Source organism: Rhamphochromis longiceps, linkage group LG5 (genome assembly GCF_057381845.1).
Source record: "Rhamphochromis longiceps isolate RC_006_pf linkage group LG5, R_longiceps_female_GT1.1, whole genome shotgun sequence".
NCBI classification, from domain to species: Eukaryota; Metazoa; Chordata; class Actinopteri; order Cichliformes; family Cichlidae; genus Rhamphochromis; species Rhamphochromis longiceps.
In genome coordinates, this window is record NC_140561.1 from 31910193 (window position 1) to 31929736 (window position 19544).

The following is a 19544-nucleotide window of genomic DNA, read 5'->3' on the forward strand; positions in this document are numbered from 1 at the left end:
AATGGTTGAATAAAGCCCTGAGAATGGCTTTTCAAAGCTGATAAATGCAAAGCAGAAGGTTTTCATGTTTAGACTACATGCTGCATTTGTAACAGGACTCTATTACTGAAAAACTGCAACATAACAGTTCTGACTAAACTCCCAATTCTGTCCAAGCTAGAAGTCAAGCTAATCATCAGTTTGACAGATTTCTGACTTCTTAAGGAGTTAACTCAACATGTTTTTTTTCATTTACTAAAGTAGTGTTGATTTCTAATGACAGTGGACTGGATGTGAAAAAAAGAAAGATCATTAGTTCTTGTACTTTGTAACATATACATTAGTACAAGTTATGCATCATATACGAGTGGGAGTGCATGTATTTGAGCCTGTATGTCTACTTTCGATCGTGCGCAGACAGGGACAATTACATTCAAACTTTTAGAAGGCTCAGCTTCCAATCGTCTCATAAATGCAGCGCTCCATAATTAATATTTATGGAATATGCTGTTTACAAATCTAATCAACGTAAATAATCAGAGATTCCAATCTAATCCACCCATTTTAGGGTGGAGCCTTTAGGTATCAAACCCGAGGCAAAGACTCAGTAATTAGAAGTGAAAGAAATGTGGCAAAGCAGATAAGATGACAAACAAGCACAACATTATTTCAGTCTCTTAACCACGGCAGTCCACCGAATCATCAAGCACTTATCCAGTACAGACACTGGAACATCACCTTGTCACTCCATAGACCTGTAAACAAACCAAACTGGTAATACAGTTGTTTTATATTAAAGTTTTTGAATTCATACAGTGCAAACCCTCTATTTAATATGCAGTCACAGCACAGAGCATCATGTACTCCAATTTCATGAGTGGAGAATAGATTTGTAGTCCCTTACATGGCAGCCGTCCTGTTCAAGACAAGTTTAGAGTGGTATGAATCCTGTAAAATGCGACCATTCATATCAATATGGGATCAATATGATGTGAGTCAACAACAGTACAAAACACTGCTTAGTTATGAGAAATCATCAATGTATGTGAGAAAACAGAAGCTACAGCTTCATCATTTCTGGTGAATTTGACTACATGTCTACTCTTTATTGTTTCTTTTTGCTCGCTCTCTCTCTCTTTGCTGTCTCCATCCAGCCCTCTTTATCTTCGTCTCTCAGTCTTGGTGCCGGCACAAAGTTAAATATTACTGGTAACAAAAAGCACTAACAGATTCATATCTATTTACAGCAACATTCAAACTGAATGCAGGTTGCAGACGGTTATTAACAGTCAACATCCTTTTGACTTGCTGTCACCTGGATCTGGAGCTGTACACTAAACAAACACTGAAGCCCAATTCAATAAGAACAAGAACAGACAATTTTTAAGAACTAAAATAAAAAAAATCATCTCCTTGGCTCGCAACTTGTGACATACCAGCAGACTACTGGCTCAGACAGTTAAAATTAACTAATAATCTCTAGTGATTTAAGATAGATTAGATAAAGTTTTTAACGCTATTTATAGGACAAATAAAAAAGCAGACATTTTATAAGTCACAGCAATGTCCCCTCAGTTTGAACTTTTGCTATATGTCAGTTAAAGTGTGTTTTAAATCTGCGTCACTGATTTGTGTCATGAAATTACATCTTCATCTTCTTGCTGCAGCCAAAGTCTTATTCAGTCTATTAAAATCAAACCAGCAACGCCTCTGTGTGAGCACACTGTAACATCATGATATCATCAACACTAGACATTAAATCTGTTTTCATTCTATCCTGTACTGGCGTCAGTTGACAAGTTGGGAAAATAAAACATTTGAAGATAATTTTAGAAAATAATACTAAAATGCGCTGTTATTACTACTATTACTACTATTAGTTATTTTTAGGGGTGCTCTGATGAAATTTTGAGGTGCCAAAGGGTTTCAGTCTCACTTGCCTATGTGCCTGGATTACAAAAAAATCCAAAATAAATTCAAACTTGTGCGCTCAGTTCTTAGTTTAATTCTTTCACCCTGGAAAAAGAATACTTCAAATAAGTCATCAAAAGCCCCCCAAATATCATACCATTCACGTCTGTGACGAGTATAAGTAAACTTCTGACGTCAACTGTACGTCCACGAATTCTAAAATTATCCGTTTTTTTAATTAGTTAATACGTTTTTTACATAATAAAATAATTATTAGTGTGGAATGGGGGAAAAAACCCGCGTTACTACCTGTTAACGTTCACGTCGCTCCAGAACTTGTTTACCAGATGACGTGCACGCTCTGCACTGGGCGTGGATGCTGATTGGACGTCGCGGGGCACGCACGTACAGCACGCACACAGCGTCACGTAATTACCGACCATGGCGGAATGTGGTCGAGTTGACAGCAACACAAGTCACACCATGGATAAAAGCATTACTCTTCCTCCCGATGAAATCTTCCGCAATTTGGAAAACGCAAAGCGCTTCGCCATAGATATCGGTACTTGGAAATATGAGCGCTTTCTTTCATTTTGCGGCAACTTTTGTACACACTGAGCTAATCTTCGTGTTTGTAGACCAGCTCTGCCGCATCCTTAATACTCTGACAAACACTAGACTTTAGGTGAAAGAAGACAAAGCTAATGGTAGCGGCTTAACTTTACACGCGATGTTAATTTGTTTGACAGCCAGTCAGTTTATTCTAAAGATGGAAGTCTGATGAGCTTTCGGGATTATCGTTTTACCTTTAAGCGGATGTGTGCCTAAACACAACCTGGCCAACTTTGACAAGTGCACGAGCCTGCACGTTAGCTGTTAGCTACTCCGTTATAAGAACTTATCTCTTTCAAGACAACATCAGAGTTTGTCACTTCATTGCTCGTTTTAAATGTCGATTCGCCCTGCTGTTTTCTTATCGGACATTATCGATGTTGTTTTGCTTTAACAGGTGGCTCTTTGACAAAGCTGGCTTACTACTCAACCGTCCAGCACAAGGTGGCCAAAGTGCGATCATTCGACCACACTGCAAAGGTACGGATGAAAAATACACTGTTTATGCTTTAAAATGCAACCACCCAAAAATATGAATCAGCACACTTGTAGGATGTTCATTCAGCCTTGTTTTGTTTTTGTTTGTTACTTAGAATAACAAAAACAAACAAACAAACAAAAACATAGCAAAATCAGATCAAGTATTGGGAGAAGTGTGCTGACCCATCCTTACATCATCAGCTAGTACTCTGTACTTTTCACGAAGTACATGTCAGTACTTTCTTGCACCTCCTCTGGGTGTTATGATGTGCAGGATTTTTTGAGGTATATGCTCCACTATAAAAACCAAAGCTCTCCATCAATCTCCTTCTAATAATTTTAACTATAATTTTCAATTAGATTAGTATCTGGGTTGTTTGCTGACCATGTCACGGGGATGAGGAAAAGCTTTAACTGTAGCTTTGGGACGTCCGTAAAAATCACTTAATCATAATGATTGTCATCTCCCTTGGTCCTTTACATTAGATGCATTCCTACATCTTGAAGTCAAACTATTCAGCTACTAAATATATTTCTGAGTTGTTGTTTTTTTTTAATTTGATTTGCTACAGAGTTTAAAAATAAGTGCTGGCTGTGCATCCTTCAAGTGTAGCAATTCCACATTTTTTGTCAGGGCTTGTATCAGAAGCCAACATCTGGACTGCTTGAAGTACTCAGACATTTCTCTTCCGTATGTCTGTTTTCTAGGCGGCTGCTGGTGACAAGCTGTATGAAATATCAATGCAGGAGGAGGTGACGGCACGCCTGCACTTTATCAAGTTTGAAAATGCTTACATCGAAACATGCTTGGACTTCATTAAAGACCATCTAGTTAACACTGAAACCAAAGTTATCAAAGCCACAGGTGGAGGGGCACACAAGTTCAAAGAGCTAATCGAGAGGAAACTGGGACTCAAGTCAGTATATACAAATCAATGTTAGCCATCACCAAAAAAAACCCTTTACCTGTGCTGTATCATTCAGCATTTGTGGCAGTGTGCTAAAGTGTAGAAACTGTAGGTATAAATGGAAACAAAGGGAGCTACATTTCTAGCATATTCTGGGTGACCAGCCTTGAATTAACAATAGTCCTCCGTTCTTGTTGTAACCAGTGCACAAAGCAATATCCTGTCCTCTTCCTGTAAAACAGGAAATTGCACGACAAATTGTATGTTTTTTTTTTACAGAGACCTTTGGAAGACCTTATAAAGACTCCTCTGGAAAATATTTAATATTTGATGGCTTCCCAAGTTTGGCAGCCTTCTTTTTTTGTATCGGCTAATTAAACAGACGACAAAAAAATCATTAATGTGATCGAGAGCGAGATACAGTTTCAGTTTTCCCAGTTTGTTACTCTAGTCATTTAATACAAAAAAGTAACGTATTTGCATCAGCTGGTGCTTGTTTGTAATTATTACCTGTGTAGCCAGTGTAGCTTGAAGAGTGTAAATTTGTAGTCACATTGAATTAGATCGTTTGTTATTGTTGGTGATGATGCTCACCTGTTTTTGTGCTGTACTGTGGCAGAGTGGACAAAGAGGATGAGATGACATGCCTCATCAAGGGCTGTAATTTTGTACTGAAGAACATACCACACGAGGCTTTCGTGTACGCCAAGCATGCCGACTCAGAATTCCGCTTTCAGACGACTAATCCAGACATCTTTCCTTACCTGCTGGTAAACATCGGCTCCGGGGTGTCCATAGTTAAGGTAATACAATAAATAAGTAAGAGAATAAAGAATGCTCCTTCTTGTGCTGCATCTGCATTCATTACATTGGAACATGTTTCCATTTCTTCCCATCCTTTGCATTTGCACAGATTTTAAGAGTATACTTTGTTATACTTTCCAAATACCCTGTTTTTCCCACATGTCTTTGTGTCCTCTTAAAAAGCTCAATTATAGAAACAACAGACAAATACTGGCTTTTTAAAAGGACTTAAGATGCAGTGTTTTTTGTTAAATAGAACATACTATCACTTCTCTCAATGATGCAGTAAAAATATAATATTAAGAGGTTATATGATCACTTTCATTTGATTTACTAGGTTCTTTTGTGATTAACGCACTACGCTGTATCACTTTTTTTCTCACTTTCTCCAGGTTGAATCAGAGGACAAATTTGAGAGAATAGGAGGAAGCTCAATAGGTGGAGGGACATTCTGGGGACTTGGAGCCCTTCTCACCAAAACAAAGGTATCCTGAGTAATGTGGACTGGTTTTATTACAAGTCATTTATCAGCAACTACTTAAATCGTGTATTTAAGGTTGTCTTGACTTTTTTTTTAAATTTATTTAAACCATAGAGATTTGACGAGCTGCTACAGTTGGCCTCGAAAGGTCAGCATGCAAGTGTTGATATGCTTGTTAAAGATATCTATGGAGGATCATACGGGTATTTGGGCTTGACTGGAGATCTTATAGCGAGCAGTTTTGGGAAGTCTGCTACTGCCGACAAAGGTGAGTCATGGACGAACAGGTTTCATTTAGCTAACCTGTAGTGTTATGTAAGTGTTGAGTCACTCCTCATTTCATTACATTTTGCTAAAAAATAATGGGAAAACGTGCAATAATTTATGTATTATTATTTATTTATTTATTGTAATTTCTGTAAGTAGTATTAAAGAGGACTTTTCCAGGCTTCTAGAAGGACATTCAAAGCTCTTCTTTGGATGTTGGCTGTGTTTTTGTTCTCACACTGCTTCAATGGGAAGGCCAATTAATGGCTGATAATGAATCATTATATCTTGGTTTGTTTTCACTGCATTGTCAGTGTGTTTGGGTTCACACCCATGCTGGACAATTAAGTTGTTGCCAGTCAGATACTTTACATATTGCACTGGATGATGGATCAAAATCTTTCTGTGATCTCCAACACCACTGGCTGAAACACAGCCGCAAACCATTACAGAGCCTCCTCTGTGTTTCAGAGATGGCTATAGACACTGACTGCTGTATTTCTACTCTGAACTCATCTGTACATATTAAAAATGAGTTTAAACAAAAAAATAAATAAAATCATATCCGTCACTCCATGTGACCTGTTGCCACTAATTTTCAGTTCAGTTCTAGTGTAATTTGGCATACCTCAGCCTTTTTGCCCCGTTTCCCCTCCTGAAGAGTGTCTTCTTGACAGCCACCCTTCCACTGAGACCGTTTCTAATGAGGCTTCAGTGAACTGTAGATGGATCAACTGAAGGGCCATATTTATCTTTGGATTTTTTCCTTTTTCTTAAGGCAGTGAGTTTCATATACTGTTCATCTGCTGTAGATATTTGGCATGCCACTTCTTCTTTTATCCTCCAGCTTCCTCAAATATTTCTAATGGGTACACTGCACAGCATGCTGCAGTATGCCAAGCCAGCTAATAGCTCTTTGGGAATCACCTGGTCGTTGCAAAAAAATATTATCTTATGCCTGTTAACTGTTATCTTTAGCATTTTTTTGTGGATTCAACTAAAGAAATGGGAGCAAATTATATGTTAAGTGGCAGGCTGCTAATAAGAAAGTGCCTAAAGGGTCAATTTAAAATTGTTTCTTTTTTAAGTTGTCTGTTATGTGTGGACACAACACTGGTTCATCCCTTTAGTTATATTGCGCTTTTGTTTAATTGCGAAAATAGTACAAAAACTGGGCTGAAAATGAGCATAAAGCAGTTAATGTCCAAAGAAAACTCTCAAAGACCTTCAAAAAGCTCAAAGAACGTTTTCCCAAGAAAAAATTAGAAACTTGCAAGAATGTGCATCTCATGGAAGCAAATTATAAAGAAATTGTGGGTGGTTAAAGACAGTACTGTGCATCCTTGTAATGTCAGACTCTAACAACTTGGTTATATATTGTGTTTTGTATTTGCAGCTTATTCATTTATCATGACAAAAAAAACACCTCACATCCTTTTAGTATGTTTTTAGTCCTAAAATGAAAGAGGCTTGCTCTGAAGATCAACAGCTGCAGGGCAACAGCTGCAGTAAGCTCAGATTATTCATGGTAAAATGTATTTCAGTGATGGCCTAGTTTCAAAGCGTAATATATCTGAATTTGCATTTAAACTCAAACCACACTAGTCCACCTCAGATTATTACATTTGAGTAGTTTCTTCCTCAGTATGTGGAAAAATGGCTTCTTCCTTTTTAACTGTCATATAATGGTGATTTTTAAGTGTAGCTACTGCAGTTTAAAGACGTAATTGATTTAAATAAATTAATTATAACCAGATACTTTTATTTCTCTAACAAGGCAGGATCCCTGTTCTTTTTTACCTTGTTAACTACTTCATGTGATGTTTTTGCTCAAAGACATATGAGCATGGCTGTCATGGCTGAGCATTTCTATTGGAATTGCAGCCCAGTTTAATGCCTAACAATCCTCTCACATGCCATATCTTTTAGGGAGGGTTTAACTTGTCAGAACTTGCAATTACAAACGAGTTTGAGCTAACATTAGTGACACCCTATATATTAGGTAATGTCAGGAAAAAAATATCCTATATAGAGCTTTTCTACTTAGTTTTCTACACATGCTTTCTATCTAACATCAACAGCAACTTGGGGTTTAGGATCTTGCCCAAAGATACTTTGGCAGACTGAAGACTGGAGACACCAACCTTCCAGTTAGTGAATGACCTGCTCTACCTCATGAACCAGGGCTGGTTTATTCATATATTACATATTGACTATACATATTAAAGGAGGAAATCGTGTTGAGTTGCTTCTAAGCCATACTTGGCCCTGTTGCCTCACAGCAAAAAGTTCTCACCCTGTCAGGTTTTCTTTGTGTGCTCCTGCTTCCTTCCATAGTCCAAAGACATGCACTTCCTGGTGTTAGGGGTTAAGTGATGATTCAAATTGCCCATAGGTGTGAATGTTACCATAAATTGGAAAAGTAGAAGAGGATGGATGGGTGAAAGCCAAACTCTATCATGATAAATTGAATTTTGTTGTCTCCAGGAAAAAAAAGCATCTAATATTTTTCAGTTTTATTACAGCTGCAGAATCAAATTGATGCCTCTTCATCCGGTGTTGTATTGGTGAATATTATGGAATAAAGGGATGGTGTTATCCCAGAAAATTCAACATCTTTTATAATTTATTGAAGTGAAGTCTGTAACTGTTCAGCTGCTACTGTTGAGCAATTATTGTAGGTAAGTAGTAATTCTAGGTTATAGTTCCAGTTTGAAAATTAAGGAAGTGTTTTAATATGTTTTTTTTGTTTGTTTGTTTTTTTGTTGTTGTTGTTTTTTGTTTTATGGAGGCTATCACAGTGCCATCCCGGTGCTATTTATATACTAATATAAAGTCTTACCTCTTTTATGCCTTTATGTTCATATAACCTGCTCTGAATTTTAGACTTTTCTAAAGAAGACATGGCCAAGAGTTTACTCCATATGATCAGCAATGACATCGGGCAGCTGGCCTGTCTTTATGCCAAGCTTCACAACCTGTCCAGAGTGTATTTTGGAGGCTTCTTTATTAGAGGACACCCTGTTACCATGCACACAATCACCTATAGCATCAACTTCTTTACCAAGGCAAGCAAAACTTTGTGCTCTGACACAGAAACAACTTTACAAAAGGCAGTCGTCTATTTGTTTCATGTCAGTATAGCTGTGAACTGTACAATATTTAAACCACAGCCTTTTGACCTCCTCTTGCTTTGTTGTAGGGTGAAGTTCAGGCCTTGTTTTTGAGGCATGAAGGTTATTTGGGAACCATTGGAGCCTTTCTTAAAGGAGCAGAGGAAGACAGTAAGAAAGAAACAGCTAATGCCTGTTGTGGTTTTCAAACAACGATGATTGCACTTGACTGTTCTGCTTTGGTTTAGACAACAACCTGATCTAGTTGGTCTTTGACAGGGCTCTTGTTCTTATCTTATAATTTCTGCTGCTAACTATCCATCCATCCATCCATCTTCATCCGCTTTGTCCGGGGCCGGGTCGCGGGGGCAGCAGCCTAAGCAAAGAGGCCCAGACCTCCCTCTCCCCAGCCACCTCCTCCAGCTTATCCGGGGGAATACCAAGGCGTTCCCAGGCCAGCCGAGAGATATAATCTCTCCAGCGTGTCCTGGGTCTGCCCCGGGGCCTCCTCCCGGTGGGACATGCCTGGAACACCTCACCCAGGAGGCGCCCAGGGGGCATCCTTGTCAGATGCCCGAACCACCTCAGCTGGCTCCTTTCGATGTGGAGCAGCAGCTGCTCTACTCTTAGCCCCTCCCGGATGGCCGAACTTCTCACCCTATCTCTAAGGGAGAGGCCAGCCACCCTTCGGAGGAAGCTCATTTCTGCCACTTGTATCCGCGATCTCGTTCTTTCGGTCACTACCCACAGCTCGTGGCCATAGGTGAGGGTAGGGACGTAGATCGACCGGTAAATTGAGAGCTTCGCTTTTACACTCAGCTCCCTCTTCACCACGACAGACCGGTGCAGCATCCGCATTACTGCAGCTGCAGCCCCAATCCGTCTGTCGATCTCCGGCTCCCTTCTCCCATCACTCGCGAACAAGACCCCGAGATACTTGAACTCCTCCACTTGGGGCAGGAACTCATCCCCGACCCGGAGTGGGCACTCCACCCTTTTCCGGCTGAGAACCATGGCCTCAGATTTGGAGGTGCTGATCCTCATTCCCGCTGCTTCACACTCGGCTGTGAACCGCTCCAGTGCGAGCTGGAGGCCCTCACCCGATGAAGCCAACAGAACCACATCATCTGCAAAAATCAGAGATGAGATTCTGAGGCCACCAAAGCGAAAGCCCTCCGCCACTTGGCTGCGCCTAGAAATCCTGTCCATAAAAATTATGAACAGAACCGGAGACAAAGGGCAGCCCTGGCGGAGCCCATCACCCACCGGGAACGAGTCCGACTTATTGCCGGCAATGCGAACCAAGCTCTTGCAACGGTTGTATAGGGATCGAATGGCCCGTAGCAATGGGCCAGACACCCCATATTCCCGCAACACCTCCCACAGGACACCCCGAGGGACACGGTCGAATGCCTTCTCCAAGTCCACAAAACACATGTAGACTGGTTGGGCAAACTCCCATGCACCCTCAAGTATCCTGGAGAGGATAAAGAGCTGGTCCAGTGTTCCGCGACCAGGACGAAAACCGCATTGTTCCTCCTGTATCCGAGGTTCGACTAACGGACGAACTCTCCTTTCCAGCACCCTGGCATAGACTTTCCCAGGGAGGCTGAGGAGTGTGACCCCCCTGTAGTTGGAACACACCCTCCGGTCCCCTTTCTTGAAGATGGGGACCACCACCCCGGTCTGCCAGTCCACAGGTACTGCCCCTGATCTCCACGCAACATTGCAGAGGCGTGTCAACCAGGACAGCCCTACAACGTCCAGAGCCTTCAGGAACTCGGGGCGGACCTCATCAACACCAGGGGCTCTGCCACCAAGGAGTTGTTTAACTGCCTCAGTGACCTCGCCCCCGGAAATTGGCGGGTCATTCCCCTCATCCCCAGACTCTGCTTCCTCCTCGGAAGACGTGTCAGTGGGATTAAGGAGGTCCTCGAAGTATTCCTTCCACCGCCTGACAATTTTCTCAGTCGACGTCAGCAGCGCTCCGCCAGCACTATACACAGTGCAGGTAGAGCACCGCTTTCCCCTCCTGAGACGTCTGACGGTTTGTCAGAATCTCTTCGAGGCAGCCCGAAAGTCTTTTTCCATGGCCTCTCCGAACTCCTCCCACACCCGAGTTTTTGCTTCAGCCACTGCCCGAGCCGCATTCCGCTTGGCCTGTCGATACCTGTCGGCTGCCTCCGGAGTCCCACAGGCTAACCAAGCCCGATAGGACTCCTTCTTCAGCCTGGTGGCTCCCTTCACCTCTGGTGTCCACCATTTGGTTCGGGGATTACCACCACGGCAGGCACCAACCACCTTGCGGCCGCAGCTCAATGCAGCAGCTTCGGCAATGGAGACGCTGAACATGGTCCATTCGGACTCAATGTCCCCAGTCTCCCTCGGAATGCTGTTGAAGCTCTGCCGGAGGTGTGCGTTGAAGATCTCGCGGACTGGGGCCTCTGCTAGACGTTCCCAGCACACCCTCACTACGCGTTTAGGTGCACCAGGTCTGTCCAGCGTCTTCCCCCGCCACCTGATCCAACTCACCACCAGGTGGTGATCAGTTGACAGCTCAGCCCCTCTCTTTACCCGAGTGTCCAGAACATATGGTCGCAGGTCTGCTGATACGATTACAAAATCGATCATCGACCTACGGCCTAGAGCATCCTGGTGCCACGTGCACTTATGGACACTCTTATGTTCGAACAGGGTGTTCGTTATGGCCAAACTGTGATTAGCACAGAAGTCCAATAACAGAGCACCGCTCGGGTTCAGATCAGGGAGGCCGTTCCTCCCAATCACGCCCCTCCAGGTCTCGCTGTCGTTACCCACGTGAGCTAACTAGTAGCTGCTAAATCCTTTATATCAAGTAGCTTTCTAGATTCAACCTGTGGTTGGACAGACTCTCTACTCCCCCGTCACGGACTGCAGCTGGACAAAAGTAGTCTTTTTTTTTTTTCCTGCTCTTGAGATCCACTGCACGTTGAAGGCCCAATCTAACCAGAACCTGCAGCACTAGTGCTCCTTCACTAAGCTCTTCAAGACTGCACAACAGGGACTACCTTTGCTAGTTGGAGTCCAAGATGGTGAAGTTAAAGTCCATCCACAGTGACCACTGGAACAGTTATGGGTATTCTGTGGGAAACATTAAAAGGATCACTGAAAACTTAACAGTATTATGAGAATTTTTTTGGAAGCAGTTTTTAGTGAGATTAAGTATAAATAAAATCTGTGGAGGTGGTCCTTGACAAAAACACATTTCATAAACTGCCATAATAGTATATTAAAGGAATGGTGTATCATCAAAGACCAATAACGGTAACGTTTAAATACGTTAACTTTGCAAAAGACTTGTTTAAATATTAACTGTAATGATATTAAAATTCTCTGTAATCCAAACAGTGTTTGGTAAATATATTAACGTTTACATTTTTTCTCCTCTAGATCCAAACCAGTATAGCTGGGGTGAGAATTACGCAGGTAGCTCAGGTCTGATGAGCGTTTCTCCTGACATGAATCCTATGCAACGTGCTCGTAGTGGAACGGTGAGTCCACAGTGAGTTAGAGATTTGTGGTATCTGAAGACCTGAGGCTGGGCCACGTAGCACAACATGGCACATCAGCCCTCATTTGCTAATGTTTTTTTTTCTTTACATCCTTTTCCATCTAATTATTGATAAGTTTGTCTATAAACTTCAATTAATGTTTTCGTTTTTGATGGAGATGCCATCATTATTGTTCTCGCTGAATACAAAGTCATAAAAAATTCATTCCGTTCATCTTTGTATTCTAATTTTTTTCCCATTTTCTGTCCACACACTCTTCTAACTCTCTCCTTCAGTTTCCTGTAAGTACCTCTGCCTGCTTTGCTTGTTTGGTGGTTTGATGGCACATTGGTTGTGTTCAACACGTCGTGTAACTGCAAACACTTAAACAGTTGTTGTGACAGGCATTCATTTGTGTGTTCACATTAGATGAACAATAGAAAATAATAGGTTGTTTGATGGTTTTAAAAGATGTGAAGTGTTTCAGGTGTGCACTTTGCTTTTTTTGTAATACCTTGAGCTTCTAGGCCACTGTAGTAGCAGGAGCAGCTATGTGCCCTCCCCACTCCCAGTCTCCCTCCCTCAGCCCACAATCACTGAAATACCCTTGTGCCCAACTCGCATTCACTAGTTTTCATTACTGCAGACTTCTTTGCTTTTCTTTCCTCTCGAGAAACCATCAGCAGATGTACTAAGTTCTTTAAAAGGAAAGGACTTCCTCTAATGGACTATTGATTGTGTCCATTTAATGAATCTGTTGGCTTTCATTGGCTTTTAGAGTTAAATTCTGGTTTAACCTCTCCTCTTTACTACATCTCACGCTCATCGTTTTTGTTGACACACTGAAGAAAAAATACTGACATGAGTGCCACAAAGAAGGGGAAATATTTTAAAATACATCCTGGAATGATGGTGTTTAAGAAGGGTAGTGGGAATAGGCTTGTACAATTTAACAGCTGGAATAAACGTCAAGTTATCTGAGTGGTTAGGCTTTTATCCATAAAAGCCTTTTATGGGCAAGGCGTGATAGTGTGAATGTTTTCTGTGTCTTTGTTGTACAGTTTGACATGTTGGAGATGGACCGTCTGGAGAGGCAACTGGTGAACCTGCCTCTGCTGCAAGACCCTTCCTCTTACATCCCTGACACTGTGGACCTCACAGAGGATGCTCTGGCCCGTGAATACTGGCTATACTGCTTCGAAGAGGCCCTAGATGGGGTAGGATGGCATCATAGTTGTAATAGCAAGACAAATGTGGTAAATATCTGCAAAATTATTCTTAAAAAATGGGGAAAAAACACAATGACAAAAATCAAGTCGGAGCCCAGCATTCGGCTTTGAAATCGAAGGTATGAATTCTAAGGTGTCTGTTTCTATTAATATTTTAACTCTGTCAGATTAGACAGCTACAAAGTAATGTTGTCTTCTCATTACTATAGACATGACTGACTGCACGTTCTTCCCACGTTACTCATGCATGCAGCATCATGAAGAGCTGCTAGCTAGTAATTTCCAGTAAAGAATGTAAACACAATGGGAACCAAAGCAGTGTTTGTAATGCTATCTGCCAGTCTAGTCACAGTTCCACCTGACTGCACTGGCAGCATCGTTGGCTGTCAGACTGCTCTGTGTTTATTTTGGTCAACCTCAATTAAATTGCTCAAAATAATTCTAACATGCCAGTCTTTCTGTTAGGACGTACTGAGGGATCTCAGATGAGGCATAGGTTCTCATAGATTGTGACACATCATGCAAGACAAAAAGAAAATGTTGTGCATGACATCCATTTTTTTCCTTCTGAACCCAAAGAAATTATCCCATCTTTGCTCATAATTGGGTTGATATATAGTGTAGTTTGATTTTTGGGTCACTGTTGGGGAGATCTGTCTCTTATGTGGTGGGATCTTTTTTTTAACAAAGGAATGAATTTTGACCTGATCCTGGTCTGACAGTAAAGCTTCACGTTTCCCTTTTGGATCTGGGAAAAGTTCTAGTCGAAATATTTGCCATTTACATGGTGATGTATACACATTTCTTTTATTTCTTTGCTCAAAAGTTGAAGTGTTTTTTGATTACTTTTTTTTTTTGGTCCTTGAGCAGGTGGTTAAGAGAGCTGTAGCGAGTCAGCCTGACATGCCGGAGGCAGCCCTGCGTGCTGAGAAGTTCCGTCAGAAATACAGACACAAGCTTCAGACCCTTCGTCAACAGCCGTTGTAAGGACTGCTAGTGGCTCTGCTACTGCATCTAGTTTACTCAGAGGTTGCTTTAAGTCGAACTCTTTCTTCACCGTCTGCATTAGTTTCATCTCTTTATACCGGCAAAATCTTGATGTTGATCCTGTTTACTCTTTCAGTTTTTAGGACTGGGCTGCACTCCATAAGTGTGGATTAGTAATAGAATCACAGCACTAGGTCTGTAACAGTCTATAAAATTTAAAGAAGAAATACTTCCAAATTCCAGATATTTATATATTTTAACTTTCTAATAGTTTATTTCAGAACATTAAAAAAGGGGGGGAAACTGTGGAAAAGTGCTTTGCATTTATTATCCCAGCCCGGTTGTTTCTATATGTTTCTCTCTTGCTAACATAGAGTGCTTCTCTTCTCACCTAGTGCTTATGGATCCCTCACTGTCAGAAGTTTGTTAGACACGAGGGAACACTGTTTAAACGAGTTCAACTTTCCTGATCCCTACTCTAAGGTGAAATCTATCAAATGTGTTGTTTTGCTTTTATGCACCTTTCTTGAATTTTACAGCTGAATTGGCCTTTAGTGACCAATGTCATGACTCTGTAGTTTTCTTTTTGTTGACTTTGTTTTTGTTGTATTGTTTTTTTTGTATTTCAGATTAAACAGAGGGAGAATGACATTGCTCTCAAGTACTATCAAAAGGCAGTGAAGTCCTTGGATGAGCTGAGCTGGGAGGAGAAACAGTTTGCCCTAGTCCAGGGTGTCCTGGCTGGGAATGTCTTTGACTGGGGAGCCAAGGCCGTGTCAGAGTGAGTGGTCTTTTTTTCATCTCTTGCTGGGTTCATAGATTACATCAACCCAGCTGCACAAGCTTTTAGAGACACAAAACATTTTAGCCTCAGTCTTGAAGTTTTGTTATTTTTTTGGTAAACTGTTGCTGGTTTGAGCTCACTTTAGTCTGTTTCGTTTTGACACTTACAGCGTCCTGGAATCTGACCCCGAGTTTGGGTTTGAGGAGGCTAAACGACAGCTGGAAGGTATCCAAGTACTTTAACACAATTGCAGTTGCAACTGCACTGCAGAAGTATTGTTAACTACACGTTAGCAGGGCATAAGCACTGTCAGAGGTCTATCTGTGTCTCAGTCCATGCAAGCACATTGTGTGCAATGTGAGGGTCAACTGTGTTTCATAAGCACTCAGACAGACAGAACGTTTAGGCTTATTTTTATTATACTAACATGTCTCCTTGCTTCTCTCACTTGCTCTTACATTTTATCTCCTTCCAGTCAGGATGTGAGAGATGAGAAGACCGAGGAACCAAATTCAAACTTTTGTTCCTCTTAAGTAACTTGGTTAGTTTTAATGTCATCACATGGGTACACCTTGGGTTGATTGGATTGGATTTCCAATCACATATTAGTTTAAGGAGAGAGAAAAAACATTAAGCCTTAAGATAGCATATTGAAAATCTCCCAGCATCACATGACAACTGAAGCATGAAAATGAACTTTTAAGTGCAAGTAAATATTGTTGTACAGCTGGTGTGGAGGCAGATTGATATTTTCAAGAGGAAGGTATCTGTTTAGTTTGACATCACTTCAAACATTTCCTATAAGCTGTGTGCCTTTTTGCTTGCTGTTACACCTTCTGATGTCTGCTGATGATACACTGTCGGATTTTAGACCTGCTTTTATGCCTCTTGGTGGTCAGACTGACATTTGTATTTTCTTTTTTATTCCCCTCTCAGAGCGGCCATGGCTCGTTGATTCCTATGACCAGTGGCTTGAAAGACTAAAGGTCAGATTCATTCTGTTGGTCTTCACACTCACAAGCTGTTTTCACATGTGATCTTAGGGCAATATCTATAAAATCAGGCCTGGATCTTGGCTGAAGTTGTGCATTTTTACATGCATCACACAGCAGCAGACAGTTTGATTCAGACATGTTTTCACCTCTGTGTTGGATATAAGTGTATTCTTTCATTGGATGTCTCATTAGAAATTAAGCAAACTTTGTTTCCCTTTGGATCTGACTATGTGATTGAAGCTTTTTCACACATGTACTGCAGTCATGTACCTTTCTAGACGTTTCCCTGGAGGAGCTTCGTGTGACAATAAATGGTCTTAAACCTACCATAAACACCTTATGTTCAACACTTTTTGAACTAGGGATAAGCATGTTTTGATGAACCACAAAGGGATAACATCTTCTGGGTGGTCATTAGTAGTGTTTTGCATACTTGCAGGAATGTTTCTGTGTTTTATTTTCTTGATAATTAATGGCTGAATGTCATCCATCCTGGTTTTCTCTTGCAGGGTCCTCCTCATAAGTGTGCCTTGTTTTTCGTAGATAATAGTGGAGTAGACATCATTCTAGGGGTGATGCCTTTTGTAAGAGAGCTTCTCTCTCGAGGAACAGAGGTAGGAAACTGACAGAATAATTACAAAAAGAGAGTATTTGGTCAGATGTTCATTAAACTCTGCAATGATTCTACTGTTTAGGTGGTTTTGGCCAGCAACTCTGGTCCAGCTCTGAATGACGTGACGAATGGTGAACTGCAGATACTGACAGAAAGAATTGCTGCTATGGATCCCGTCATTGAGTGAGTGTATATAAGTGATTTTAAATGTGGTTATTGATGAGACAAACTCTTTAGGGTATAGATTTTTATTATTGACCTAAAGGACTAGATAAATTCCAATTTGCTTTAGTTGTTTGCTATAAATTAGTTTTACTTGTCATTTTAGTTTTACACATCTGAACAGTGATAAACATGAACATGCTTGTTTTTTTAAATCTTGGGCCATAGTGACCGTATTGAGAGCAAAACAACAAATAGTTGTGGAGATGTGAATGACTGATTAAAAACAACCTTCACCCCCAAAGATACAATAAATGACAAATAGCTTGTACTAACAGCTCATTCTTAAGGGTGAGCTGCCTTGCATTGTAAACAAAAACATTACTCATTAGGAGCTAGCATGAGCAACAAAATCCTTGTTGTAAATAATACTGTACACATGGCTGATGTCTACAAAGCACTGGGCTGTGGTGTGTTTGTTGTTGTGTAGGGCTGGCCTGAGAGAGGACAGGTTGCTGCTGGTGCAGAGCGGTTCCAGTTCTCCGTGTTTGGATCTGAGGTTAGTTGTTTTAGTTTGCATTGAACTTTTTAAATATTTTTTTAAATACTTTAAGTAAGATTTCTGCAAACTGCAGCCTGAAGCTGACAGAATGAGCTCCTCTTGCTATGAATGCATGCATCCAAGCTTCAGTCCATGTCTGTCGAATGAATGAATTAATAAGCACATTACATTTGACCTCCACAGCACTGATGGATGAACTGACTATTTTTTTCCAAAATGCCAAAAAGTCCCGTGAAGTGATAAGAACAAGGTTAATCTGCTTTCAGACCTGTGATACTAATATTCTCTCATACAGGCCATTCTGGATTCACTTTAAAATGTTCTCACTACTTTTAAAAACCTATTTGTTTTTGGTTGTTTGCAGGTATGGTTGACGAGAGTACCTTGACTTTTTGTTATGCAAACACAGTCTTATTCGCTTTGTCTATTTGATTTTTTTCTTTGTATTTATTGTTGATTTAGTCACTAATATGTATAGTGTATATTTTGTATAACCTGTACAGCACTTTGATCAACTGAAGGTGTTTAATATGTGATGTAGACTCTGACCTGATATGACTAGACTTCTCTTGGCTCTGTATGTATAATACTGATATTAAAGTAATCAGCATAAGATAATAATATCACATTAGTGATGGCGGGAGAGCCGAATACTGATAAGATAGTTCCTTGTTTTTGGACCATGTGATAGTCGTGGCTGTGCTTCTATAATGATAAAAATAATAGTGCAAAGTGTGGCTAACATAAGCTGTTAATTGACTCCTTGGGGAGGAGGAGTAAGATAAACTGATTAAAGGCCCTGTCCTGACAAGAAATCAGGTGATTCTACGTCTTTGTTGTTTCCCAGCCGCCTGGACAAAGTTTTGGCGATGGTTGTGCGGGAGCGGCAGACCGACCTGGTGATCATCGAGGGAATGGGTCGAGCCATTCACACCAACTACTACGCCATGCTCAGCTGCGAGAGCCTCAAGATGGCCGTTATCAAAAACTCGTGGCTGGCCGACCGACTGGGGGGAAAACTGTTCAGCGTGGTCTTCAAGTATGAAGTACCAGCCGGGAAACCAAACAAGGACTGCGGTGCTTTTTCTCCTTCCTGAACGTGACAGAAGCAGTTTGAGTTGAAGCTCTGAATGTAAGGAGGATGATCGTATACTGCCACTGAGTGAACAACCGATTTTAACGCTGACTGTTAAAAGTTTATGTGGGTTTTTAAGGGTGATCATTAATTGGGAGATTTGTATGTTTCATTTTAAAGTCGACTTTTGGCTTCATGAACATATTGCTTTCTTGCACATCCATCAAGTTTTCTGTTGAATCATATCATAGCTATCAGTACTACCAGTTTATATACATAGCTTTTATTTTGAAAATGTGCGCCTGTCATTCCCAACATGGCTGTGTACATCTAAGGGATTTGACTTTTTGGCTAGATAGAGACAGCAGCAGGAATAATTACAGCTTTCAGTGGTGAGACGTTTTTAATGTGCCTTAAGGTTGATGTGATTTCACTCACTCAGTTTTGCATTTAATTCCTGTTGTAGGTGTCATGTTACACAAATGTCAGTTTTTTCCAGCACTCTCAGGCCATAGACAAAGAAAAACTCACATTTCTTTTTATGACATTCACTCCACTAATCGAATTGAAATTAAGAATCACTGTCATTGTCATTTATGTAGCTGTTGATGTGGAATCAGGGGAGATCAGCTTGATCAGTGGGAGAAGCAGCACTTTATCACAGCAATTCAAGAAACCTACAGTGTTCCTCCACAAGGTGGCAGTATTCTACTGTGATGTAGATTTTTAGTCTTTAAGTCTTTCCAAAGGTGCTTGGTGTCAAAATTAACACAGCATATTTCAGGTTCAGTAAACTGTAAGCATCACATGGAACTTGATGTCACTGAGCTGGCTGTGGCATGAGTCCATGCATTCACTGTAATTACCTGGCATGTACAAATACACACTGCAGTCCATCCCAGAGTCAAAAGATATTTGTTTTAAGGCAATAATATGGCAGCTTCTAGTTGTAACAAACATCAAACCTGATGTGAAGTGGTTTATTGTATTGTTAACTTCATCACAAAGGTCTAAATTCAAGGCAGGCTCTGATTAAAAACATTCTTGGTATG

The 19544-nt window shown here is 41.0% G+C and overlaps 1 protein-coding gene across 2 annotated transcripts in view; it reads left to right on the plus strand.

Annotated features, from left to right (window-relative positions):
• Window positions 1–2322: 2322 nt before the first annotated feature.
• The window catches only part of pank4 (pantothenate kinase 4 (inactive)), a 17228-nt gene continuing 6 nt past the window's right edge, over window positions 2323–19544 (plus strand). The window contains exons 1-19 of one of the 2 annotated variants that reach the window (XM_085407230.1): window positions 2323–2452; window positions 2900–2982; window positions 3691–3899; window positions 4510–4693; window positions 5087–5179; window positions 5290–5443; window positions 8329–8510; window positions 8645–8726; window positions 11985–12085; window positions 13147–13302; window positions 14185–14297; window positions 14697–14784; window positions 14931–15082; window positions 15255–15310; window positions 16022–16071; window positions 16590–16694; window positions 16776–16876; window positions 17346–17414; window positions 18265–19544. The exon at window positions 18265–19544 is cut by the window's right edge and continues 6 nt beyond it. In XM_085407230.1, the coding sequence (XP_085263356.1) occupies window positions 2332–2452; window positions 2900–2982; window positions 3691–3899; window positions 4510–4693; window positions 5087–5179; window positions 5290–5443; window positions 8329–8510; window positions 8645–8726; window positions 11985–12085; window positions 13147–13302; window positions 14185–14297; window positions 14697–14784; window positions 14931–15082; window positions 15255–15310; window positions 16022–16071; window positions 16590–16694; window positions 16776–16876; window positions 17346–17414; window positions 18265–18514 (2349 nt within the window). In that variant the 5' untranslated portion in view covers window positions 2323–2331 and the 3' untranslated portion in view covers window positions 18515–19544. The remainder of the gene's footprint in view (window positions 2453–2899; window positions 2983–3690; window positions 3900–4509; window positions 4694–5086; window positions 5180–5289; window positions 5444–8328; window positions 8511–8644; window positions 8727–11984; window positions 12086–13146; window positions 13303–14184; window positions 14298–14696; window positions 14785–14930; window positions 15083–15254; window positions 15311–16021; window positions 16072–16589; window positions 16695–16775; window positions 16877–17345; window positions 17415–18264) is intronic. The other variant, XM_085407231.1, reaches the window with a different exon arrangement.